Genomic DNA, 11769 nt, shown 5'->3' on the forward strand with positions numbered 1-11769 from the left:
TATTAAAAAACGCCATAACAGTTTTTTTTTGTATTATGTGCTTGCTCAAGAAAGGCATTCCCAGTTAAATGTTAGATGTTCAGTTGCAACTCAGGTAGCTCTTACTGTTACATTTTCAAGACAAAAATACTTGCTGCTTATAGACTTTTGTTGCTTATAATTTAATTTAGACAAAATGTAAATTTTTGCAGGTCACCAGACGGCACCACAATTTAAAATCTCCCATCTCTTTGGACATTTTTTTTAAGCAAAAGACACACATTGCAGTGAAAGCATTCATTCTTGAGAAGAGATGTTTTATGATTCAGCAGTTTTGAGCAAAGATGCCTAAACCATGGCCACCTTTGATTTGGCCTGCCATGCCATATTGCAAGAGTGAGTCACAAATAGAGAATTAAAAGAAAAGTTTAAACGTTTATAAATGTAGTAGAAAGTTTGCCCTCCTCTGATCTAAATCAGTGATTTTAATTATAACAAGTATGACCACTACGTGGCATTAGAGAGACTAGAGAGCGCTTTGTGTAGGATTGGAAACCTCGTGTTTTCTCGCGATACGTGATTGACTACTGCTGCAGAATTCAAACTAGCCGTTTGAAACAAAGTACGCGACCAAGAAAGCGGTTGGGGCAGTTCGTTCTTCAGAAATAGGGTTGCCATCGCCAACTTTTAAACCTTAAGGTAAAATTTTTTAGACATGTATTTTGTTATGTAGCTGTGAATTAAATGTGACATTATAAAACTTTCTTATTACCAGTGCCACGCGATGGTTTTGATCGAAGTTTGCAGTTAGCGCGACGTAACAAATTAATGCGATAACGCTAGTGACAAAAAAACAAACAAACATTAGATTATGTCTTCCTTTACTCACCCTCATGCTGTTCCTGACCTATTTGACATAATTTCTTAAATGAAAAACTAAAGGAGAATCACTGTTACTATGTGGACAAAGATGCAATGAAAGTGAATGGTGCCTGACAGGGCTGGACTGGGGCAAACATTTTAAAGAAACACACACACACACACACACACACACACACACACATATGAGAGAGACAAAAAGTGTACACATTCCTCTACGTTACACAGGTAAATGACCACATATATTCTCTCTGCTTTTAGATGTCAGCTCTAGAGGATGAGGTGAAAGTGTTGCGGCGCAAGGTGCAGGAAGGAGAAGAGGCTCTTCAGAGGGCTGGGCAGTATGGACTTCAACTCTTGGATGACAAAATGGATCTGCACAACAAATTGGAGGAACAACGGATTGAGATGTCCAATGTCATTGAGGTACTGACCCAGCGTTTGATGTCCACCGTATGATAATTGACAGTACTGTTTATCAGTTAATGATTCCTTAAATGTGCTAAAATATAACTTTTACAGTGTTCTCTAATTGCAGGCCCTGGAACAAGAGAAATACTCTTTACAAAGGGAAGCTGAGTTAAAGGCCCGGATGCTGGAGAGTCTGCGATCAGAATTTGATCTTGTCAAAAGCCAACAGAAACATCAAATGGAGCAGCAACAAACTCTGCTGGAGAGGAACCATGCACTTGAGCTCAGTGATTTAAAGAATAAGGTCAGTATATTTGCAGTATTCATCCTCAAAAGTAGCAGGTTTTATTTTCTTATAATATATAAAGCAGAAGTTGCCATTGGATTCATTCATCTTCAATGTTTTTAAATCATTAAAATTCAAGTATGTGACTTTTTTTATGTTAAAATAATTTCTCACAATTGGATAAAGGGGCGAGTGAGCGGGAAATCTGAAAACTATTTTAAATTTTACATTTGCCGACACTACTAGTAGCAAAAAACTTACACACTTTTTGGGCTAAAGCATAAATAAAAAGTAATATCTCATATCTTTCTTTGTAGTTGGAAAAAATTAAGACAGATTTAGAGGAGGCTCAACTTGCTGGGAAGCAGATGAGACACAAGTTGGACCAGCAGTCTGAAACACTAAACACCAAAACTGAAGAACTTCGTGTCCTTACAGAACGTGCACATGAAACAATGTCCTCAGAGATTCTTGAGCTGCAAATGCAGAATATGGATATGGAATCAGCAATGGTAAAGTACCTTCTTAAAAATCTTTATTATTAATGGAAGAACATGGTTTCATAGAAATTAGGAATGTCAGTGTGCACTTGGTGCTGAAGCATGACCTTGTGTTGCAGGCGACTCTGGGGCAGGAGCTTCAGGAGGCACGATACAAAGAAGAACAATTACATTTTGCCAACACCACCCTCCAAAGACAACTAGAAAGACTCACAGAAGAGAAGGAAGAGAGAGAGAAAGAGGCAGTGTCCTGCTACAATGCTTTGGAGGCATGTCTATAAGCATTTTCAAGTAAACATTTTAGGAAGAAAAAAAAATGTATTTACACCATGATAAAAAAAATACAGTAATATTATGAAATATTACAATTTAAAATAACTTTTTGTATTTTAATATATTTCAAAATGTAGTTTATTCCTGTGAAGGTCAAAGCTACGTTTTTCAGCAGCCTTTATTTCAGTCATTAGTGTCACATGATGGTTCAGAAATAATTTTTATATGTTAATTTGGTCCTGATTAATTTTTTTTTTTTACTGTTATCACAGTTGGTGGCAATTGTGCTGCTTGATATTTTTGTGGAAACTGATAATTTTTTTTTATTTTTATTTTTTTTTTATTTTAAGGATTGTTTGATAAATAGAAAGTTGGAAAAACATGGAATTCTGGTGCAGTGATAATCGTAATCAAGTCAAAGATCTTTTTTTTTAAAGATCTAAAAAAATTAATAAAATTACATTATTTGTTCTACTCAATGTAGAAAGCTCGTGAAGCCAACCAAGACCTTCAAATCCAGCTGGAACAGGTGTTGCAGCAGGCACAAGATCCAAACAGCAAAGGCAATTCTTTATTTTCTGAGGTACATCATTAAGCGTTACTTCTACTACTTGGCTTTATGATATTTATGTCTGCTAAGAGATTTCATTATAACTCAAGCTTAATTTTGAGAGCATCTGAATAACATTTTATAATACCTATGCAATACATTTTTTTGGTTAAAAAAGGCAGTAAACTAGTAAAATTACTATAAAACTGTTAATATATAGAAATGGTCATTACTAAATGTTTCATGAGGTAAAACTTAAATTCCTTCGTGCCATGACACAAAATATTTGGATTTGCACAGTTAGAAGACAAGAGAGCAGAGATGGAGCGGCAGCTGAACAGCATGAAACGGCAGCATGAGTCTCTACAAAAGCAGCACGTTCTCACTAAGCAACATATGCACCGCATGAAGGTAAATAATGTTTTATGAGAATTTTTTTACGCTTTAATAAAATTTTCTCACAAAATAGTTTTTCTTGTGTCTGCTGTTTTAGATGCAGATAGCCACACTTATGCAGCTCCAGGGCAACAGGGCCGACCCAGCACAGCTTGAACGATTGCAATTCATGTTATCTGAAAAGAACAATGAGATAGAAAGCCTGACAAATAAAATAAAACAAATAAATAAAAAAAATTACAGCATTACAAATAAAAAGTCCAACAAAAAAATCAAATATATTACAAACAACAAATAAAAATTCAACAACCAAATCAACCAACAGATGACTGTAAAAGACCAGCATCCACCTGCCCCCTTTAAAGAAGGCGAACTTATGGATGAGACTTATTACACAGACCTATTAAAAATGCAACTTTCGAATTCAAAGTAAGTGTTTTCTCATTAATTATACTTACTTTTCTCTATAACTCATAAAAACAAAAATCAAATATAATATTAAAGTAAATATGAAGAGAAACTGGAAACTGAAAGACGAGTTGTCCATGGCAAGAATGAAGGCTCTCTCTGAAAGTCAGAGAGTGTTGGAGTTGGAGAGGAAACTCTATGGCACAGAGCAAGCACTAAAACAAAGACACAGTGACAATATGAGGCTCCAAGTCAAGCTGGAAGAACTAAAGATGAAATATACACCTAATGGTATTTTTTTTCTCCATCTCTGAACTTTAGTTTTCTACATAAACCAGTTTGGTGTGTAACAAAGTGCAACAGTCAGGTTCCGAAAGTAAAAATTCCTTTCGTTTTCTCGAGAGGAGAATTGATTTTTAGCAATAACTTAAGAGACTTACTGACTTTGTTAAAAGTCTTTAAGAGTGACCTACTGTGATCTACAAGGATGTTAATCATTGGTATGATTATGCAAAGAACTTTGCTGGTTAGCTGGTTGATTTGGTTCATGAACTCTTTAATGAAGACTTTCCTATAAAAGATGTATAAGAAAGGCCACTGAAAAAGTGGGCGGGTACTTTTGCACTCTATTGGATAATTCATCTTTGTGCTGCAATTATATGCTGGTAATAAATGTACCATTATGTATTCAGAGGTGAACAAAGCACAAGTACAGAAACGCCGCCGGGAGAAGTTTCCTGTACCTGTTCCAGAGGAAAAATCAGCACCTAGCAAAGAGGAAACTGCAACCATGGACACTGAGCCAAGCAAGGGCTCTAGTGAAAATACAGAGGAAAAAAACATTAGTCATCCCGTTGAGAAGCCGGTTGTGATCCCCCTGCAGTCTGCACAACCCACAGAACCCAACCCGGTCATGTCCCGTGAAAACAAGTCTGTCCGAATCTCTGAGGATCCCCCAGTCTGCATTCCTGATGCGCCCAGGTCAGTGCCAACCTCTGCATGCCAACCCTTCTCCTTTCTGCTGCGCTGTGTCAACTTTACAGTCTTTGTCATCTTCCTCTTCCTGGGTTTTATGAAAACACTCACTCCTCGACCGTCACTTCCCGCTCTACCACTGCCTCTCAGGAACCCTGTAGCTCGAAGGAGCTTCTTTTGACATTTAATGACTACACTATGTGAAGATGAACTGTTAAAGGACTGTTAAAACATTGTGGAATGTAGCCTGATATTTGAGTAATATAAACTTCAACTGTCAGAACACTCCTACCACAACATTAAAATTTTAACTATCAAAAAAACAATCCACAATTAATTAAAAAAAAACTCATTTACACAAAATCAAAACAATTAAAAACAATTAACTTGATGCTGGTTTATGACATTTACATTTTAGCACTTTAGGTCTGTATTTTGAACCACCACAAACTGAATGATTTGCCTGTAGGTCTCCTGTAAGTGACTCCAATAGCAAGAATGAGGATCAAACTCATCAAAGCAGTGACGAGGAGGAGAACTGGAGAACTGAAAGGAAGAGGAAAAAGTACCAACAACCCACTCATGTTAACTCAGAAAAAACGATGGCAAACGAGTGTGCTCAACAGTAGTTTGGCTAACGTAAAATGTGAATCCTTTATCATTATTTTTCATAGTTAAAAAAAAGATATTGTGTGTGTATGTATTTTACAAGCACACAATTTACAAAACAATTTACCTCTATACATTTATACCTACAACATTCAAACAACCTCTTACTTTTAAACATTCATCTCAACTTTATAATATAGTTAAATATTTGAGCCTGTTTAAATAAAATAAAAATAAAAAACTGAACTAATCCAGCCTTAGTAATTCATTAACTTTTTGTTTTCAACTTGTGTACCTGTTATTTCTCAGTTTTATAACCGCTTACAAACATGCATGATTGTTTGAACAGTGTATAAGCCATTGTGTTATTGTATATTGAGTACAGTATTGCCATTTTATAATCATAAGTTCTGCTTCAGCAGTATTTGTGCAAATGGTTAGTTCATATAACCGTTAGTTATTACTATAGCCTTATTGTTGATTTAAAAAATAATTATTTGAGATCTTGGAAAAGGAAAAAATAAAGTTTTTGTAGGTCTTTGTTGCTTGTATAATCCACATATACGTAATTAAGAGGAAGTTAACATTACATGTATAGCCGTGTCCTATTTTAAAAACGTAATGTTAAAATGTATAAAATACATTTTATGTTTAATAATAAAAAGCGGTCAGTTCAACCTTTGATTGCGTCATGAAAAGGTGCATCTTTAGCCAATCATCGCGACTAGAAAGAATGACGTTTTTCGAAAACACACACTTGCAGTTGTCTGATTGGTTTACGTATTCTGTCAGGATGGACTGCGGAAATACACGTGGTTTCTAGTTGTTTCTTTCTGGTTGGTGGTGACGTTCAACTCATGCTTAAACAAAACATATTTTGATATTTTTACCGTCGAACGGGCAAATCCGAAATGAGTTGATTTAGTAACCTTGCATCGCCAACGTTTTTAGAATGGATTTTCCGTACAGCTGGTCTCTTGGGCATGGATGACGTGTGATTGTTTATCGAATTATTTTTCAGGATTTATCTGCGCGCATATTGCGATTTTTTTTTGTTTGTTTTTTCGTTCAAGATGATGACTAGACGTATAATGCAAAAGAAGTGGAGACTTGGATTGTCAATCGCCCTCTGGCTTGTCAGTGTTCATCTCATATGTGCCCACAATGAGAAGGTGAGATCTGCTGTTGCACATCTTAGTATTTCTTTTATTGCAACACTTTAATAACACTATCATTTTTGGCCACTCAGTCACCAACAGCCCTGTCTATCAAAGAAGGCTCTGATGATCATAGCAAGGGTGAAGAGACACTATTAGAGGAGGAGGATTCTGAAGATTTGGAGGTGTTTAGACCTACAGACAAGTGGCAAACTCTCAAACCAGGTGTGTTTATTCCCATGCTGACTGTTGTGTCCTTAAATAAATTGATGATTAACAGATCAATTCCTTATTTGTCTAATTCAATTTAGGTCAAGCAGTTCCAGCAGGCTCTCATGTCAGATTGAATCTTCAGACGGGCCAAAGAGAGGTCAAGATGGGAGAGGAAGAAGTTCTCAAATAAAATACATATATAAAAAAGTAAATCAATCTAACAATGTAGTAATCTAAAATAAATATGTGTATCACATAGCTTGTTATGCATAATTTTCCACTGTGGAGCAGGCAAGGGATGATGAACGTTCACAGCCCCTCATTCACAGCTGAGGAGTTGAAAGAGGCTTTGAAAAAGTTTAAAAAAGGAATTGATGATCCTGAGGACTCAAAACAAGTATGTTCATTTTATTGTATCACTAGCCATTTTCCTTTGTTATTTGAGATTTTTAATCAAGATGTTTGATTATAGGATGAGAGTGCAGTGAGGGCTCAATTTCGCCCCATTGAAGAGCTTAAAAAAGACATGGAGGCACTCGACATGCTTGTGGAAACAGATGTTCAAGTTATGAGGAGGCTTTTAAACCAATTTAATAATACCAACAGCACAACTGAGGAAAAGATCACAGCTCTTCTTGACTTGGAGTACCTTGTGCACCAGGTCAAGCCTTAATTATGATTATGAAACAAAATGTCTTTGAAATACAGTTCACTGTTTCTCAAAGTCATTGAATCCCTTTTATAGGTAGATAATGCCCAGAATTTGGTGTCCATGGGAGAAATGCAACTGGTTATAAAGGCTTTAAACAGTACAGACATTCATCTCAAGAAGAGTGCTGCGTTTGTTCTTGGATCTGCTGTTTCAAGGTAAGTGGTATCTCCTTAATCAAAACTGCTACTTACATGTGATTTAAAGTGTGGTCACATTTACTGTTGTTCAGTGAATTTTTGTGGGCAAAATCCAGAAATTTCATTAGAAATCCCTTCAATCATCATCTACATTTCCATACAAATCCATCAACGAAAGCACATACAAAATAACGCAATCCATTGTCATCTGCATTTTTCTAGTAATCCATCAGTGCAAGTTGAGGCAATAGAAGGCGGTGCGTTACAGAAACTGTTGACATTGCTTGCCACTAAGCGACCAACATCAGTAAAGAAAAAGGTATGACCAAGCAGAAACCTATGGCATTATGCTGTTATTATTTATTAATGTCGTTGAATGCATCATTAACTGTTGACATTCTGATTTAACACAGGTGTTATTTGCTGTGGCTTCACTCCTGCGTCACTTCCCATTTGCACAAAGTCACTTTTTGAAACTTGGTGGTGTGCAGGTGCTTAACGAACCGTTTCAAACACCAGGGACAGAACCCCTGCACGTGAGAATCATCACAGTTCTCTATGATATGATCACTGAAAAGGTTAATATTAGTTTACAAATTTAAACCTTGCTACGCCATTCAGAACAGCAGAACATTGGTAATAATAATAATAATAGAATTTCTGAAGGGTCATGTGACACTGAAAACTGGAGTAATGGCTGCTGAAAATTCAGCTTTGCCATCAAGAAATAAAATCTATATTAAAATGTTTCAAATATTATTTTAAAAATCTAATAATAACATAATAAACATTTACATTTTGAAAGGTAAAACATGTTTGAAATTGAAGTCAGTTTTTAATTTCACAATTTATACTGTATTTAATTTACTCAATGTTCAAAGTCACTTTGTGTTGTAGGAGTTGATATCACAGGTGGGAATGGACATTATACCAGATTCGTCTCATCAGGAACGTTTGCGACAGTATGCTGAAGTCTCCCTCCTGCCTGTGTTGGTGGAGCAGGGCTGGTGCAGCCTTGTGCCTGAGCTTTTAGTGTCACCTGAGCATGACTGCAGAGAGAAGGCTCTGCGCACTCTGCTTGCCATGATGGCTCAATGTCAGACTCAATATAAACAGAATCCCGCATTGACAGCCTCTCTTAGTGAACTGCAAATACAGTACCAAGAACTGGTGCTCACGGAGCAGGATGTAGGAGAGCAGGACGGTTATTTTGCGGAGATCCTGGCACTTGTGGACTCTATGGTGGTTAAAATGCGACAGGTATAAATTGGTACTGCTGCTGCTTTCTTGGAACACAGTGAACTAATAAAATAATTGAGTTGTTAATGATGGATTTGTCTGGTTGCTCCATTAAGACAGTGGCATGCAAATTAATTTCTTCACCATGCTATTAACAATTGAAAAAAGCCCTATAGATGAAGTATAATTTTAATAACAAATCAGAAAAAATAAACCAAACTTTTTACAGCTGTAGTGCTAGAATTTTTGATAATTTTCACATAATTAGACGAGCAAGTAATGATCATTTAAAATGTGTTCACCACAAATAAGGACAACTTCTAAACATATTTGCACTAAACATTTTAGAAGTGTTCACTTGTGGGACGTTTACACAGAAAACATCTTTATCAGGTTTCTACTGTATATTACGTTTTTATTTACTTTAAATCAGCTTTTTAACATTATAATTATAATCAGATGATTATAACATAAGGATAGTTTTATCACCCCCAATATTTTTTACTTTATGGCCCTCAAAAAATGTCTAAATTAAATGCATTTCAGAAAACAAAAACATTTATAACAGAAAATATATGTTCAAGTCAGTGTATGTATACATTGAATTGTTAATGTATTTTTGAATGATTGAAACAAAAAGAAATCAGATATTCACCCATATACTGAAAATATTATTTTAAGTATGTTTAGCTTTCTGAAGATTCTGTAGTTTTTTTTTTTTTTTTTTTTCTGGCCCAGAAAAATAAACAAATAAATAAATTCTTACTACAAAATCCTGCTGTTGTCCTTTTCAGGACAGAGCCGTAGTAATTATGTAGAAGGAAGAAAAAAATCCATTATAAATATGTTTTATTTGAAATTAAAGTTCTTATTTATTAATACAATAGAGCTCTTAAATGCTTAACTGTTTTATTGCCTGAAATTACATGTTGACAAAGCGATGTCTGAAAAAGTTCAAATAGCATATGTCATTATATGATACTGATTAATCATTAATCAGAGAAAATCATTAGTAGTTGCTGTAGTATCTAAATGGAAAGCCATTTTGGATGCCATAGATGTAACAGCAGTGATTTCAGGAGGTCTCACACACTCCTACGTGCTTCAGGCTGACATTCTTGTCACGATACCTAAACAGAGAAGACCGGTTAGAAGAGGTACAAATACTTTGAATTGCTGTCAAAAATGTTGACTATGCCTTGTGCTTTTTTAAATAATGATGTCCTCATCATGAAAACATGTTTACTAAACCTTGGGAGGTTTGTACGTAATTGATTTAAAACTGACATCTGGGCTTAGCCTGAGATTTCTCACATCTGTTGCATCAGCCTTCTCAAAATGTTGAATTAACATTGCACAAATGTTCAGCTCACTTACTTGTTCTCCCAGTGTAGCATGCACTCATTGGAGTATGTGACTCCATCATCTCCACACACTGGATTGTACTCACGAGTACATCCAAAATCAGGAACATTGTTGTCCTATTAAGAAGATACCAGAAAGATTACCAAAATAAAATCAAATATCATGACACTTTACCTCCATTTTACTTGATTATACGCTACAGTTTTGGGTCAGTAAATTTTAATTTTAAAGAAATTAAAAATTTTAAGCAAGGGAGCATTAAATTAAACATAAAAAGTGACAGTAAAAAAAACATTTATAATGTTACAAAAGATTTCTATTTTAAAATAAATGCTAAATTATAATCTTTAAAGAATCCTGAAAACAATGTGACAGTTTCCACAAAAACGTTTTTAAAATAAATAAATGTTTCTTGAGCACCAATTCAGCATGATTTCTGAAGGAACATGAGACACTAAATACTGGACTATGGCAATATTATGATTTCTACTGTATTTTTGTTCAAATAAATGTAAACTTGGTGAGCATAAAAGACATTTCAAAAACATTAAAAATCTGAAATAGTTACTGCAACATCTGGTAATTTTAAAATGACTGCTTTTACTTTAACTTACCTCGCTCTGTTGTGTTTCTGCCACTGTGGAAATAGTATTGAAAAAATGTATATTATTATGAGAAATAAACCAGTAAAGGCACTAGTTTTTCCCTGTTGAAATTCCAGACAAGACTAGATAAAAAAAAAAAAAAAAAAAAGTGGCTAAGCAAGTTTTGTACTTTCTATTTAACCTATTGTATGTTTCGCTTGAATAGCAGGTACTTTATGTATTTGTGCTCCTCTCTTTTTTTCCTTTCAACCTTTTGTTATCATATTTGTCATTTCAAAAACAATGAACGTCCTTGAGTTTAATGTTCTTGAGTGTATTTGCTTAGATTAAAGGGATATATTTTCCTTCAATACTTCAGGATAGGTTGTGGTCAGAGAATCAGGCTGGATAAAGGATAACTAACCCTATGTCAACATTTCATCTTTTGGATTCTGGCTTGTTTCTGTCCATATTTTCTCTTTCTTTAAAAAAAAAAAAACAGCAATAGTCTGGCTCACTAAGCAGTATCCCAGTTCTCATCAGTGTCACATGTCAGCTATCATGGATCTCTACAACATGGACCCATTCCAAAATATCACAAAATGGGTCCGTCTGGGACAGTGAATAATGGCTCTATAAAGAACAAAAGTTTCCTTTTCTGAGCTGTAACCTTATCAAGTGTGGATTTTCAGGAAAGCAAACGATGTAAAATTCACCATCCATATGTTAAAGAAACATTGTGTATCTCAAACATGACACTTATTATGACACATCAGTGTCACATGATGTTTGTTAAACAACAGTAGTAACCTGAGTAAGTATAAATCTGGATCTGGTTTTAATTAAGATAATTATTACACAATATTTACATTTCATTGTATTTATGTACCAAAAAAATGCCAATTTTGATACTTACCAGAGAGGTATATAGCTTTTAAGATTACCAACACTCCTACAAACACAATCGTCACTTTAGTCGAGAGAATTGAAACTCAGAAACTCTACATTTGTATCTTTGTATCCATAGTTATATAGCTATAAAACTAACAAGATTACCAACACTCCTCCCTCCCTCTCTTTGTTTTTGCCTACCCAG

At 35.0% G+C, this 11769-nt stretch overlaps 2 protein-coding genes and 1 long non-coding RNA gene across 3 annotated transcripts; 2 read left to right on the forward strand and 1 right to left on the reverse strand.

The window, feature by feature from the left end:
• Positions 1-511: 511 nt before the first annotated feature.
• Positions 512-5376, forward strand: spdl1 (spindle apparatus coiled-coil protein 1). Its single transcript, XM_042770148.1, is given in 12 exon segments — positions 512-678; positions 1120-1284; positions 1397-1573; positions 1873-2067; positions 2175-2324; positions 2813-2911; positions 3179-3289; positions 3372-3510; positions 3598-3707; positions 3790-3973; positions 4375-4663; positions 5127-5376. Coding segments are annotated over 11 exon segments (1779 nt in total). The 5' UTR covers positions 512-678; the 3' UTR covers positions 5287-5376.
• A 664-nt stretch (positions 5377-6040) lies between these two features.
• sil1 (SIL1 nucleotide exchange factor) lies at positions 6041-8814 on the forward strand. The gene is given in 9 exon segments (XM_042770149.1): positions 6041-6438; positions 6516-6648; positions 6735-6843; positions 6925-7033; positions 7109-7297; positions 7382-7503; positions 7708-7804; positions 7899-8063; positions 8383-8814. Coding segments are annotated over 9 exon segments (1392 nt in total). The 5' UTR covers positions 6041-6339; the 3' UTR covers positions 8752-8814.
• A 742-nt stretch (positions 8815-9556) lies between these two features.
• LOC109087939 lies at positions 9557-11604 on the reverse strand. Its single transcript, XR_006161634.1, has 4 exons — positions 11590-11604; positions 10704-10726; positions 10102-10205; positions 9557-9854 (listed from the first exon to the last, which is right to left on the reverse strand). It is a non-coding gene; the product is annotated as an uncharacterized LOC109087939 (long non-coding RNA).
• Between the last annotated feature and the right edge of the window lie 165 nt (positions 11605-11769).

This window comes from Cyprinus carpio, chromosome A14 (genome assembly GCF_018340385.1).
Source record: "Cyprinus carpio isolate SPL01 chromosome A14, ASM1834038v1, whole genome shotgun sequence".
Lineage (NCBI taxonomy): Eukaryota > Metazoa > Chordata > Actinopteri > Cypriniformes > Cyprinidae > Cyprinus > Cyprinus carpio.